Below are 15,665 nucleotides of genomic sequence, written 5' to 3' on the forward strand. Positions count from 1 at the left end.
ATACCCCCAAATCTTTTGACTTCCCCCAAGGCTCTTGTCAATTTCTACTAAAAATTGTCTAAAATTTCCCTAAATCTACCGAGAAATCGCCTTGAATCTCCCACTGAATTCCCCCCTAATGGCGGCAGAGTGGCCTAGTGGTTAGAGAGACCGTCCTCCTGTCCATCAGCAGTCGTGGCGGCCGCACTGCCGGTCCCAAAACCTAAAACAAACTGAGCTGTTTCCTTGTGCTGCCACCAGGCGGAGCCATCACCCGGCCCCTGCAGGACGTGACGGTGGCCGAGTCGCAGACGGCGGAGCTGGAGTGTCAAGTCGCCAACGCCAACGCCGAAGGCAAGTGGCTGAAGGACGGTCACACCGTCGACTTCAACGAGAACGTGGTGAGCGAGGTGAAGGGCGCCGTCAGACGCCTCGTCATCGTCATCACCAGACCGCAGGACGTCGGAGAATACACCTACCAGGTGGCGAACTCCAAGACCACCGCCAACCTCAGGGTGGAGGGTAGGTACCATGACAGTTTGAAGTTTAGTCTGTTATTTGTCTTCACTAGACACTACACACAGCAGGAAAATGTTTCTATACTGACACAACAACAATACCTTGTTCATACTAATTTCACACAACTAATGGCTAGTTTTGTTATTTATTATTAGAAAAATGAGTCAAAGTTTCAAATGTTGTCATTATTACTACATAGTTTCATCGATGGAGAAATGAAGTCACCTTCCAAAATTCCACCATTTTAAAAAAGTGACACCTTGTCTTACAAAATGATACATTAATACTTTTTAAGGGCTAACAGGTTTTTTAAAGGCTAAAAACTGTAACAATTGTACAGTCAGCATCCATTATATTTTAGAGAAACTAAAAGAAAAGAAAGAAATAATGAATGATGAACAGAACCGACAGTGGATATGAGCGTCTTGGAAATGAATTTTTGAACCGCTGAACTGATTGAAGTGAGTGTTTTCCTGCTGTAGCGGTGAAGATCAAGAAGACGCTGAGGAACCAGACGGTGACGGAGACCCAGGAGGCGGTGTTCACCCTGGAGCTGACCCACACCAACGTCAAAGGATCCCAGTGGATCAAGAACGGAGTGGAACTGCAGAACAGCGACAAGTACGAGATCATCTCCCACGGCATGGTCCAGACCCTGAAGGTGAAGAACTGCAACACGCACGACGAGTCCGTCTACTCCTTCAAACTGGGGAAACTGTCTGCCAACGCCAGGCTGAACGTGGAGAGTAAGTACAGCAGTTTATTTTTGTTTTGTATTGTCTTTGTATTTTGTAGTTTTGTATTTTGGTCTTGATCTCCGTTTCTTGTCAGTGACCAGTCTCTTGTTACATTCAGAAGAAAGCAAATTTCCATGAGAAGATTACTGTCGGTGGGAGAATTTTTTGAAGCATTAGTGACGTCATTACAGTTTTGCAAGCTCCGACATGAGGAATCTGCACAATTAACTGTGTATAATTGTATATCGCACTTTTAATTTTCACTATCAAAACTCAGAGAACATTGGAATATTTGCAACATTGCACCGTTATGTTTCATTCAGAATAGTAGCTGTATTTGAAAATAGGGTAACACTTTACAATAAGGGTACACTAAGTTAAGGGTTAGTTAATGCTTAATAAGCATTAACTTACCCTTAATTAACAGTTAACTAATGTGTAATTTACTAATGGTGTTCATGTTAACTAAGGTATTAATTTAGACATTATTTAATAGTTTATAAAGATGACTATTAAATGTATAAATTAATACCTTAGTTAACATGAACACCATTAGTAAATGATGGGCAAATTAATGGGAGGAGGGAAACCACTTGTAATCCAGAAAGTTAAGAAAATTAATTCAAGCTTAGCATCACAACACGTGGCGTTAGAAAGCTCTTCTCACTGGCTTACACACACTTGGCAGCTCAGACTCTTCCTCAGGCAGCAGCGATGTTAACGATGTAAAGCTTGAATACATTTTCTGACTTCATGCGTTACAAGTGGTTTCCCTCCTCCCCAACCCGGTCTCACAGCAGTTCGTGAAATAGTCACGAAATTTAATCTATTGATTCGTGTACATGGACACGATTTTTCAATTTTTTTGTGACACTCAGCACGACTTTCAAACTAATGTATTTCAACTGGAAGTATCTTTCGTGCCTGCAACACGTTTTTTTTTCTGTCAGTCGGGACTCAGGAAGTAGTGTGACATTGAAATAAAACGGTGGCCAGTCAGGGTGTTGTGGTCGGGTGGGGGATGGGCGTATGGTTAGGGTTAGGGTTTCATACTTTTACCTTCCATGCCGACGACTGGAGTTTGACTCCCAGCATGTTCAAAGTACATTTCAACCATAAGCCACATTTAATTTTTACAATTTTTAACGAACGTTTTTCTTATTTAATCATGACCAAACCATTTCTCTAACCTTAACCAAGTTGTTTTAGTTGCCTAACCATAACCGTAAAACAAGTAGTTTTATTTGCCAAAACTTATGTTTTCAAATTCGTGGTGGAGGAACGTAATTCAGGTCGTGGTGGAGGCACGTTCTTTAGGTTGTGCTCATTTCACGAAAAAAATTGCAAAATCGTGTCCATGTACACGAATCAATAAATTAAATTTTCGTGACTATTTCACGAACTGCCGTGAGACCGTGTTGTCCTCCCAGTATTTTGCTCAGTATTTTGGCCAATTTGGCCCTTTGTTGTTTTCCACCTTTTTACCTTGTCCCAACAAGTTATAATTGAATACAAATATTAACCCATGAGTATATACTAAAAAACAGAATACACACAAAAGATTTGGTCATGAGTATATACCAAAAAACAGAATACACACAAAAAATTAGGGCTGGGAGATAATTCAATATTATACACACATTTCTGCTGTCTAAATTGATGATGACAAGCAAATTTTACTTAAAAGCTCTAAAACCAGGTATGGTAGAAATATTTGAATATTTCTATTTTGTTTGACATCACACCTAACATTACCATTTGGTTCAATGAGATGAACTGTAATTTGATTATTTAACGTGATTTTGCCCTTTGATTATCGTGATATATATTCATATAAGAAAAATCATTATGATTACCGTGATGTTGATTTCAACCATATCGCCCAGCCCTACAAAAAATACACAGAAATACACACAAAAACAGAATACAAGAGCTTACTTGCAAACATAGCTGATCTCCTAAAAAGGGACGCTAGGCTTCTATCCTTACTATTAGTACTAGATCGGTGTTATATAGGGCAGTGGTTCACAACCTGGGGATCGGGACCCCTCAGGGGCTCGCGAGATCATTTTGGGGGGTCGCAAGATGATTTATGGAATAGGAAAAAAGCATATTTCTACTATAAAAATATATTATTATGTCTAATTTTTGCTTCTTTTCTTGTAAAATACTGAATAGTTTTCAGCCTTTCAGCCTCCTCTGATGATAAATCTAATGAAACAACCTGAAGAGGGAAAACGGTCCTTTGGCTGAACTCTGCACACTTGTGACGGGGGTCACAAGGGGACATGGCTTCATTTTAAGGGGTCATGAGCCAAAAAGGTTGAGACCTTAGCAGCTTGTTCTTCTCCGCCTGATCTCACCATCTAATATTCAAATGTCCATTTTTTCCAGCAATCAAGATAGTGAAGAAGATCAAGGACGTGACATCACTGCTGGACGCCACGGCCTCCTTCGAGCTCAGCCTGTCGCACGACGACATCCCCGTCCGCTGGATGTTCAACAGCGAGGAGCTGAAGCCGAGCGACAAGTGCAAGATCCTGACGGAGAGGAAATCCCACAAGCTGATCCTGCAGAACGTCAGCAGCAGCAACGCGGGACAATACACCGCCGTGGTCGGACACCTGCAGTGCAGCGCCGTGCTCACCGTGGAGGGTACGCATCACCTAATTATCATTTTATATGAAGTACATATTAATAATTCAACCGTTCTCAAATGATCATTATTAACAGTTAATGAAATGTAAAGCAGAGAAGTGGCTTTGTGCATTTTTAAGGTTTTCTTTTTCAACAGAGTATCCATTGATGGTGTCAATCAGAGGAGATGATTAGGAGAAAATTGTTTAAATTAATGAAATATGAAAAATTGGCAACACTTTACAATAAAGGTCACTAAGTTAAAGGTTAGTTAATGCTTAATAAGCATTAACTAACTGTCTGGTAATCATTTACTAATGGTGTTCATGTTAACTAAGGTATTAATTTATACATTATTTAATAGTCATCTTTATAAACTATTAAATAATGTATAAATTAATACCTTAGTTAACATAAACACCATTAGTAAATTACACATTAGTCAACTGTTAATTAAGAGTTAGTTAATGCTTATTAAGCATTAACTAACCCTTAATGTAGTGACCCTTATTATAAAGTGTTACCGTTTTCTTTTTCAACAGAGTATCCATTGATGGTGTCAATCAAAGGAGATGATTAGGAGAAATAGTTTAAATTAATGAAATATGAAAAATTGAAATAATAAAATAATTCTTATTAATTCTGGGGAGGACAGATGAAAAGTAGCACTGTGTTAACTCTGGGGGAGTTAATGAACCGGTCTACTGTCCCTGTTAAACAGACAAATAAAAATTCTATATTTTTTCAGCATTAAAATATTCCTGACCTAACTGATTTGATTTCATCTCTCCAGCTCTGCGTGTCACCAAGCCCCTGAAGAGCCTGAAAGTCCCAGAGACCCAAGTGGCCACTTTTGAGTGTGAAGTTTCCCATTTCAACGTCCCGTCCACCTGGCTGAAGGACGGAGTGGAGATCGAGATGAGCGAGAAGTTCAGGATCGTGGTTCAGGGAAAACTGCATCAGCTCAAGATCATGAACACCAGCAGGGACGACTCTGCAGAGTATACTTTTGTCTGTGGAAACGACAGAGTCTCTGCAACGCTCACTGTGACCCGTAAGTTCACCTTCACTCTGCTGTCACTGTGAGAAACAGGCTCCTGACTGGCTGCCTGTAACTTTTCCTCCAAACTAGTAGACAGGCAACAAGACAACTGTTCCCGCTCGTGTGGTAAACAGGTCCGGGTTGTGTATGTTTACCCAGTGAGCATGTTTCTATTGAAAAGACGTTTAAAACATTACTATGGTCACCGGTGAAAAGACATTCAAAACAGGTTCAAAAGTGAAAGTTTTTTCACCGACTATTTGAAGACGTTGATTGAACGTTTACATTTAGACCGTATTTCACCGGGATATTACACCGGTGAAATATGGTCTAAATGTGAACGTTCAACGTTTAAAGACAGGAAAAGTAAAGGGAGAGAGAGAGATGGAGGGAGACATGCAACAAAAGTCCACAGCTGGATTCAAACCGCAGACGTTGTGGTTATGAGGTCTGCGTCTTAACCAGTAGGCTATTGGAGCGTGTTGAATTTTGTGTTTAATATTTTAGTATATAAGCCTTAGTATAAACACCACTTAACTATGTCAGTGTCAGTTGTAGTCGAAGCTGGACCATCTCAGTACTGCTGTAACGCACAGTGCATGTGCGTTACAGCAGTAAGCGCAATTTCTTATTTCACATGAATGTATAGAAGTTCTCCCATTACGATGTCCTGAAGCTTCTTGTTGGCAGCACACAGCCTGTATAGTTCCATATTTATCACATTTTAAATGAAACATTAAATGTGCTGAAATGACGTCTTCGTGTAGAACACGTTTCATTTCACCTACCAGTGCAATATGACTTTGGAGAAATACCTTCACACTAACCAATATCGTCTCTCTTTCAAGCTACAACTGAACAAATTATCAAATGATTAAACAAATTTGTGTTTTGTGAAACGTTGATGTTGTAAACCCCATTTTAGCTGGTTGAAAAGAAGGTGAAAAGAGGTCTGAGACGTTCAGACCGAATGTCACCCAGTTTTCAACTATAAATCAACATTGAAATCCCGGTTGGTGCTCACTGGGTATGATGAACTCTCCTGTCCTCCTCAGCGATCCTGATCACCTCCATGCTGAAGGACCTGAACGCCCAGGAGAGAGACACCATCACCTTCGAGGTGACGGTCAACTATGAGGGAATCACCTACAAGTGGCTGAAGAACGGCGTGGAGATCAAGTCTTCGGACCGCTGCCAGGTCCGCAGCCGGCAGCTGACTCACTCCCTCACCATCCGCAACGTTCACTTTGGAGACGGAGGAGAGTACAAGTTTGCGGCCGGCTCCGCCGCCACCGCAGCCAACCTGTTTGTGGAAGGTAACTTCGTGTCGGACATATTTTTCTTTTCTGTATTTCGGTAAATTTTGCTTCTGTTTGGAAATGTTTGGAAAAAGAATGTGAAACTTTCCAGGTCTTGATATGTCTTGGAAAGTTTGAAAAATAACTGTAAAATATTGTTGTACTGTCCCGCAATTCATAATACCGTATTTCCTCTAATATTGGCCCGGGCCTTTATTCCCCTCAGCTGCAGAGGGTCCCAGGCCTTTATTGGAAGCAGGCTTATATTAGAGACAGGCCTTTATTTCTAATTCCCTCTGTTTGATAAGTATATTTGCTCATATTTTAGTACGAAGCCTCTTTGTTTTCTGATCTGCTTCTGTTGGGGTTCGTTAGGTATCCGTTTCTTTGTTACTGCGACGCTTTACCGATAATTACAGTAATCGACGACGGCACGCTCCAGAGACTTCCTCCGGTCGAGCCGTCTTGTGGCATACCGCCATCTGGTGGCTCTTGTACGTTACTACAAACTACAGTTACATTATATAACAGGCACCAGGAGTTTACCGGTATCCACCGTTGTTTTTTCCTTTGTTTTTTTCCCCGGCCTGTATTTGGGGCCGGCCTTTTCGGAGACCCGGCTTTTAATTGACTACCAGCCACTATTAGAGGAAATATGGTAGTACATTAGCATTTTAGACTCGTCATCTCACATATTCTGATATTTTCTCTGAAGAAGAATAATCATCTATAGACTGAACTAGATTAAAGTCTGGAAAAAGTCTGGAATTTTGAAAGTGAACCTGTGTAGAAACCCTGTTCACAGCCTGCATACCTGCTGTAAATTCATATATTTCATGCGTGTCTACTTAATATGTTCTAGTGTTGTAATTCAAAATTCAAGATTCAAGACAACTTTATTAATCCCTAAAAGGGCATTTGCATATGACAGCTCGCAGCAACACCTAACAATACACTCACAATACATGTACATACATAGAGTAAAAAAAAAAAAAAAAGGGGGGGGAGGGCAGCTATGTGTGAGACCTCCTAGCTCTGTTAATAAATAAAAATGGAATAAATAAATAAAAGTAATGCACACAAACGAAACAAAAACAAAACAAAAAGTGCTATAAGGTATTGAGCAGCCGGACAGTAATTGACAGTTTCTATTCTTTTTATTCTGTTTTTCTTTGCTGTATCCTATAATTCATGGCTGCAACCAAACCATTTCCCCACGAGGATCATTAACATTTCATCTTTTCTCAAGTTTTGATGATGATGATGATGAAGACATTTCCCATATTTAGCTCTTTCACCGGTTTGATTGCTGTTTGTTTGTTTGTTTCAGCTCGTGTGATTGAATTCACCAAGAAAATCAAAGACATCAAGATAACAGAGAAGAAGAAGGCGATTTTTGAATGTGAAGTTTCTGAGCCAAACATCCAAGTGATGTGGATGAAAGACGGACAGGAGCTGGACATGACTGAGGAAAGGTACAGAGACAAATCACCAGAGTTCATTTAGCTCAACACTGTTTCTATCAGTCCACACCATAAGTGTTAATTTAACACTTTAAATAGACAATACACAATTCTCCTACAAGGTTTGTGGTGATTCTGTAATTTAAATGTTTTCTTCTGGACTCGAGGCAGTTTCCTCGCTCTGCTTTCAACAGCTAAATAAAATGTAATGTGAATGAAATGTAATGGTGACACGATCACCAAAGATATTATATGAAAGGTTATTCTCTCAGTTTGCTCAACACAATTATCAAACACGATATGCAGTGGTGGAAGAAGTACTCAGATCTTTTACTTAAGTAAAAGTAGAAATACCACAGTGTAAAAATACTCTGTTACAAGTAAAAGTCCTGCATTCAAAATGTTACTTAAGTAAAAGTACAAAAGTATTAGCATCAAAATGTACTTAAAGCAACAAAAGTAAAAGTACTCATTATGCAGAATGGCCCATTTCAGAATAATACAGTATATATTATATTACTGAATTATAATTATTGATGAATTAATGTGTAAGCATCACTTTAATGCTGCAGCTGGAAAAGGTGGGGCTGATTTCCACTACTTTATATACTGCTGGGTAGCTTACAGTAATCTATAATAATACGTCACAATTTATTAGTTGATTATATTTTGTATTAATAATCTGAATCTGCAAAGTAACTAGTAACTTAAGTTATCAAATAAAGGTAGTGGAGTAAAAAGTACAATATTTCCCTCTGAAATGTGGTGGAGTAGAAGTATAAAGTAGCATAAAATGGTAATACTCAAGTAAAGTACAAGTACCTCAAAATTGTACTTAAGTACAGTATTCGAGTAAATGTACTTAGTTACTTTCCACCTCTGACGATATGCAACAGAAAGAAGGTTCATGCCACCTAAAGCAAAAACAAGTGTGATGCAGAACTGTCCTGGACAGAGCCAGGGTCAGGTGGAATTCGTTGCCAGTGCATATTGTTCAAGAGAAAACTAAAGATCGGTTCAAAATTTTGTTAAAACAGCATCTCCAAATACTTCAGGAACCATAACTGACTTGTGTGTGAGTGAACTAGGAAAAAATGGTGTAGAATATAAAATGTATACCTGGTGAAAGTAGAAATACCTTTGGCAGAGAATGAGAAATGTATTTTAACACACTATTTTCTTGGAATTACTTGTGTGAAAGCGCAGGATGGATAAATATATAATTTAAGAAGGTCATTCAGACAAGGATTTATAAGTTTGCTATTAATTCTTGAGGAATTGTGATTGATTTATAATTTTTGTGTTTGGCTTGATGTCTGGATGACAATATTGTTTCTCTTCCGTATGTACTTGATTGTTAATTCAATGAGATGAGCTGTTTTGTTTGTTGTGTTTATGTGGTTAAAGTGTGTATAAGTGTGTGTGACTGTATGTGTGGTGGATCCCAGGAAGAAGAGCCAATGCTTATGCTGCTGCTAATGGGGATCCTAATAAAGAAAGAAAAGAAAGAAAGAAAGAAAGAAATGTTACGTATTTCTTTAACGAAATCTGAATGTGAACCTGTCAAACTGCCCGCTCTGTGTGCAGATACATGGTGACAGCGGAGAAGTTCGTCCACCGGCTGATGGTCCAGACGGTCCGCATGTCGGACGCGGGTCAGTACTCGGTGGTGGCCGGGTCCAGCGTGTCCAAGGCCCAGCTGACCGTGGAGGGACGCGACATCAGGATCACCGAACCCACCGAGAGGGAAATCACGGTGAGACGGACCGGGACCGGGAAATATCACGTTCAAAATGTCGTGCGGGCCTTCAGATTGAGACGCGCATGGATTTATAAAATAAATCCCATGAGCTGGAAATAAGTGCTCAATCCATCCTGTGTTATGAAATTTAAAAGTACTTACATGGAGAAATGCAGTGATTTAAACTTTAAAAAACATGAGAGGTGAATTCATGTGTGGTTCTGATGAAAACTTGAACAAAATATTGGTAACACTTTACAATAAGGGAACATTAATTGAGGGTCAGTTAATGCTTAATAAGCATTAACTAACCCTTAATTAACAGTTAACTAATGTGTCTGGTAATCATTTACTAATGGTGTTCATGTTAACTAAGGTATTAATTTATACATTATTTAATAGTCATCTTTATAAGCTATTAAATAATGTATAAACACCATTAGTAAATTACACATTAGTTAACTGTTAATTAAGGGTTAGTTAATGCTTATTAACTAACCCTTAACTTAGTGACCCTTATTGTAAAGTGTTACCAAATATTTTATGTTAAAAATACACTTTTCAGACGGAGATCCGCAGATCTGATCCATAACTCTAAAGCAGAGACACTAAAACACGACTCCTCTCCTCCAGGTGGTCGAGAAACAAAGAGCGACGTTTGAGTTCGAGGTGAACGAGGACGACGTGGAGGGCCGCTGGATGAGGAACGGAGTGGAGATCCAGTTCTCGGCGGAGCAGAGGTTCAACTACGTGACCATCAGGAAGCTCCACCGCCTGACCATCTCCGAGACCTACAGGAGCGACGCCGGGGAGTACAGCTTCATCGCCGGCAAGAACAGAAGCACCATGCACCTGCGGGTCAACAGTGAGTCAGATCCCATCCGGGTTTTGGTGCTGATGCAGATTGTTGTGACTTTATTTTGCAGGAATGAGACTCGACCGGTGCTCATGTCCTGAAGCCGGCTCGTATTTGTAGACCGTCACCTGCCGTTTCTCTCGTCTTTCTTTTCACTCTGTATCTTTTAGAGTTCAATCAAGAGAGACACAACTTAAGATGCAAACATATTTATTTAGAAAATGTAAATTGATGCACCACCCAGACTTTGTCCCCATCAAAACAGAAACAAGTAAACAGTAAACATGTGGTATGATGCACAGTTGTGGCAATAAGTAGAACATATGTCGCCTCATGCTTCTTGACTGACAGACATTTAAACAAACGTTGCAGCGCCCCCCTCAGGCCGATCAGCGCAAGTTTGAAAACACTGAAGCGGAGCAATAAGAGGCATTATTCCCTTAAGTTTCCTGAACATCCGATCTGCGGTGTCCTTGATATCGTACATGATGTTCAGATAATTAAACAAACGTTGCAGCGCCCCCCTCAGACCGATCAGTGTAATTTTGAAGATGCTGGAAAGGAGCAGTGACTCGCATTATTCCCAGAAGTTTAGTCAAAATCCAATCAGTGGCATCCAATATATCTGGACGGATGTACCAGATTCATAGTCCGTCCCCACAGTCTGTTTAGGGCCAAAGAGAATTGAAGTTTACTTTGACTTTCTGTCTGTTAATGGAAAAGCGTGAGGCAGCTTATTATTGGCCGCTGGATATTTAGCCTTGAAAATAGCAGCAGCTTCGAGATATCCCGAGATAACAAAGCTCGTTTTCTGGAGATAAAGGGTTAATTTATCTCGTTATCTCGAGAAAACAAAAGGCCGATTTCTCGAGATAACGAGATAATTTATCAGGAGAAAACGACTTTTGTTTTCTCGAGATCACGGGATAATTATGGAGAACTCAAAAATGAGTGTCTGGTTCATTTGATCACAGCTGATTTCAGCCTTCAAGATCACTGTCATGACTGTCGGGGAGGATTCACAACTGAACAGGAAGTCAAGGAATAAATGTGTAGTTTTGTTTGCTGCAGTTACCATAACTGCAGCAAACAAAACTACATGTTTTCTCGTGATAAATTATCTCGTTATCTCGAGAAATCGGCCTTTTGTTTTCTCGAGATAACGAGATAAATTAACCCGTTATCTCGAGAAAACTAAATAATTAACTTGTGATCTCGAGATAACGGCATTAAAGAATAATTGCAAGCACGGCTGTTCTCGGCTCCGTAAGCAGCCCCAGGATGTCAGTGGTTATCAAGCGGTCGCCTCCCATCACAGACACTGTGCACAAACTCAGGCTGTTATCCTCCGTCCGGCTTCATGTTCTTCCTCCTCCTCTTCCTCCTCAGTCCCGGAGCCTCCTCAGATCCTGCGCCACATGGAGCCCCAGTCTGTGGAGGCTGGGAAACCGGCTCGCTTCTCCGTTCAGGTGACCGGCGTTCCTCAGCCTCAGGTCTTCTGGTACAAGAACTCCCAGGCTCTCTCTCCCGGCTTCAAGTGCAAGTTCCTTCACGACGGAGACGAGCACACGCTGCTCCTGATCGAAGTCTTCCCGGAGGACGCCGCCGTCTACAACTGTGAGGCCAAGAATGACTTTGGAGAGGCAACAAGCACGGCATCGCTCAACGTGGAAGGTAAATAAAACCTGTGAGACTTTGACGACGAGATAAAACGAGGAGAGAAGAAAAACTATGCAACCGTGCCATCGTCAAATTTTGAAATGTCACATATACATTTTTCATCTCCATTTTATATAATTTTAAAACAATTCTTTTCCTTTGTTGAGCATATTGAATATCATTAGATCATTCATTGTCAAACACTTGAATATATGGTTATGGATTTGATGTGCATTTGCTGCAGTGTCTGAAGTATTGTCTTAAGTAAACCTTACACAAGCAGAGAAATAGTCTCCATCCCGATACGCTGCATTACCAAAGATGTGTATAGATTCAGGTTGTGATGTGTGTGTGTGTGTGTGTGTGTGTGTGTGTGTGTGTGTGTGTGCAGTGTCAGAGGTGGTCTCTCCAGACTCTGCTGCTCCCATGGCTCCTCCGGTGGTCGTCTCTCCCATCGCCAACACCTCCACCCGCGAGGGAGAACCAGCTCGCTTCCAGTGCCGCGTCCGTGGAGACGGTAGATAATTCACTTTAATTTAACTGGGAGCTGAATGTGAGACAGTAGTTAATTCACTTTAATTTCACTGGAGAAAAAAATGTAAGCTTTAGATAAACTTAATGCTGTGGAGGTAAATCATCTGAGTCCAGCATTATAAAAGCATCATGATGTGAGTGTGTAGAATAGGGGTGTCACGATTTTGATTCTAAATCGAAAATCGATCGAAATGAGCGTTCGATTTCGACTTTTTCCATATTTGTTTGGCGACTATTACTGTCTGATCTTATTACTGTGTGGGCTGAAGCGCTGGAGGTTTTGTATGGATTTTGAAAGCTTATCGTTAGCCAAGATAGGAAGGATCTGTTTTGTTGTCATACTGTGAATGTTGATACTGAAGTGAGGAGACGCCCTGCATCACCTTGCCATGTATTTGGTACCAAATTAAAGGGGAAGTTCTGTTTTTTTAAATGGAAAAACTTTGAAAAAATGTGACCATATGGCCTTAGTGTGGTACATTCCAAAAAAAAAATATGGCAGTTATATCACACTTGATACCATCTTTTTAAAGAAGAATTTGAAAATGTAAATGACAGTTGTCAGGGCATAAAACCAATGATCTGTTGATCTTTACAAATCAAGACTCGATAGTCTAACAATGACATAGCTGTTATTCGATTTTAAAAATGTTAAAATCGAATCAAATCGTGACCTTAAAATTGAAAGTCAAATCGAATCGTGGATTTGGTGAATCGTGACAGAACGTCTCTCTGAACCCGCCTGTCGTCCGTCTCTAACCCTGACCCTTCCCAGATGTGAAGATCAGCTGGTTCCACGGGGATAAGGAGATCAAGCAGTCGGACTTCTTCAGGATGTCCCAGTTCGATGACAGCTGTCAGCTGGAGATCTCCAGGGTGTATCCGGAGGACGAGGGGGAATACACCTGCGTGGCCAAAAACAACGCAGGAACCGTGTCCTGCTCCGCCAAACTCAAACTGGACGGTGAGTTTGTTACAGCTGAGAAAAAAAAAACAATTTTCACTCCTGCATTGACAGTGAATGATAATAATGGAGACAATAAAGACATTCCTCAATGGATTTCAAGCAACTGTACTTAACCTGCTGTGCTGCCTCCATGGCAAATGTGGTTCAATAGAATCTCGATATGTTGTAAATGAGAAGTACAATACTTGATACCTTGATACCTACTTTTCATATACACCTATGCACTTAAATCAGTTCATAAAGTGAATGAACATGCTTCCTTTCAGGGCAAAAACAAACTGTGGGTTCTCCTGCTGGTTCTCAGCGGCAGGTCTCCACCAGCCTCACCAGTCTAAAGAAACCTTCTATTGGCCAAAAGCCCACTTTCATCCATCCAATAACCAGCTGCACTGTGCCGCACGGGGAGGTGGCCAGGTTTCATGCTTGTGTGTCCGGCATGCCGAAGCCAGAGATAAGCTGGCTTCATAATCAGCAGCCAATTAAGCCCACAAAGAACATTGTCTTTCATTTCGATGAGACGACAAACACCGCCACACTGATTATAGTCGATGCTTTCTCTGAGCATGCCGGACTATACACCTGCAAAGCAGCCAATAATGCCGGAGAATCCGTGTGCTCTGCTACTCTCACCGTAACCAAAGAAGAAGGTAACTTCTGGGTCCAGCTCCAGCCGGCCTGCGCCCTAAAATAAACCTGTTTCCATTCCTTCCAATTAATGAATCGCCCTTCCTTCACGCCCCAAAGCTTCCCTGAACCCAGCATTCCTCCTTGTTTCACCTCCAGCCTCCAACACATTCACCTTTCGTCCAGGTTTTCCTTGTACTAACCTCACAGTGTCAGAAAGATACTCGACATGTCCATGAGTGCAACAAGTTAGTGTGAAGCCTCAGAAGATCACCTCTCTTCTTCTCATCACTCCCCTCTGCTCCTGGTTTTCAGCATCCTTCTCATATTGCCCCAGAGGAAAACTTCTCTCCACCCTCCTTCATTCCCTCCGCCCCGCCCTTTGGACTTTGCATGAAACTCACTTGTATAACCTCTCTATACCCTCTGCCTCCAGGAAACTATCAAACCCCTGTTAGACATTTTCACTTTTTTTTTTCACTATTTATCACTTGAAGCATGCAGATGTACGTTTGTGTTGCTTGATTTGTCACCTAGTTTCTGAAACTATGGATCAGAACCCAACATGAGTCACAAGCTTAATTCATGCGGGTGACAAGAGTGGGAATCAGTTTCTCCTAGGTTGAGAAAGAAACCCCAAATGTTTGGTTCCTACATGGGATCATCCTGCTCACACTCTGCAGATAAGATGGCGGCCTGAACTAACGTCACCTCTCTCCTCCACAGTGACTCACATGAGAGAGCAGATCGAAGCCAAGATTGAGCAAGAAGTCAAAGGTAAGGTCCAGGCAGATTTTTTGACCATCACATGCAGCACACCAGACGCACACATCATCACAGTGAACCAGCATACTGGAGAAGGGGGCAGTTCAACCAGTTCTCTATTCGACTGGATTGATTGTTCGCTTTGAAAGCAGTCTAGTGGGTAACTTCAATCCAACCTTTGGCTCTAAATCAATTGGTGATTTTTCAATGAGAAAAAGCAGTGGAGAAACTATTGAGGAAAAAGCAGTTGGTGGCATGCATTATGGATTGTTTGGATTATGGTTTGCCTGCATCCATAGACTGCATTCAGAGTATGTCCATATGTCATTAGGTTGAACTATCCCTTTAAATGATCCTAGAATTTCCACAATGCATGTAATTTGTATATTTGTCTTGATAGAAAATGGATATAATTTGTATTATTCAATATGCTGTTATGTTGAGAATATACGATGGTTTCCCCCAGGCGAACATTGATAGACTTGCTTGTTGTACCACTTTTTGAAACATGGGGTTTGCATCCATCAGTCCTCTCTCTTTTGGCATGAAGGTTCCTATGATCTGTTTCCCAGAAAAGGTGCAGGATGCGTATCTTTTAAAGCTTCCAGATTTGAAATGCCTCTTTAAAAGATATGGGAATAGCCACATCTTTTAATTTTTTCCTAAAGTCTATTGCATCTGGAACTGATAACTTCCTCCTGCAAAATATTTCTTAGCCTGGCTTGCAGATAGTGGGATGTGATTCCTGTGGTTTGCATTCTAAATAACACCAGTAAACTATATTAGTTCGAATAAACGCCTTCTCACACAATTCTAGAGCTTCATTTGAGCAAGTTTGATTATA

The 15,665-nt window shown here is 40.9% G+C and overlaps 1 protein-coding gene across 1 annotated transcript in view; it reads left to right on the plus strand.

The window, feature by feature from the left end:
- LOC139638369 (titin-like) overlaps window positions 1-15,665 on the plus strand; it is a gene marked incomplete at both ends in the record, with an annotated part of 67,174 nt that overhangs the window by 18,937 nt on the left and 32,572 nt on the right. Inside the window, 13 exon segments of the mRNA XM_071512489.1 lie at window positions 241-501; window positions 981-1,244; window positions 3,630-3,890; window positions 4,666-4,926; window positions 5,970-6,230; window positions 7,543-7,687; window positions 9,263-9,431; window positions 10,050-10,281; window positions 11,662-11,946; window positions 12,323-12,448; window positions 13,241-13,482; window positions 13,737-14,079; window positions 14,783-14,833. Coding sequence (XP_071368590.1) covers window positions 241-501; window positions 981-1,244; window positions 3,630-3,890; window positions 4,666-4,926; window positions 5,970-6,230; window positions 7,543-7,687; window positions 9,263-9,431; window positions 10,050-10,281; window positions 11,662-11,946; window positions 12,323-12,448; window positions 13,241-13,482; window positions 13,737-14,079; window positions 14,783-14,833 — 2,901 coding nt within the window.

This window comes from Centroberyx affinis, unplaced genomic scaffold, assembly GCF_046629955.1.
Source record: "Centroberyx affinis isolate AG114_WGS23_722 - 3 ecotype Tasmania unplaced genomic scaffold, CSIRO-AGI_Caff_v1 ptg006318l_1, whole genome shotgun sequence".
NCBI lineage: Eukaryota > Metazoa > Chordata > Actinopteri > Beryciformes > Berycidae > Centroberyx > Centroberyx affinis.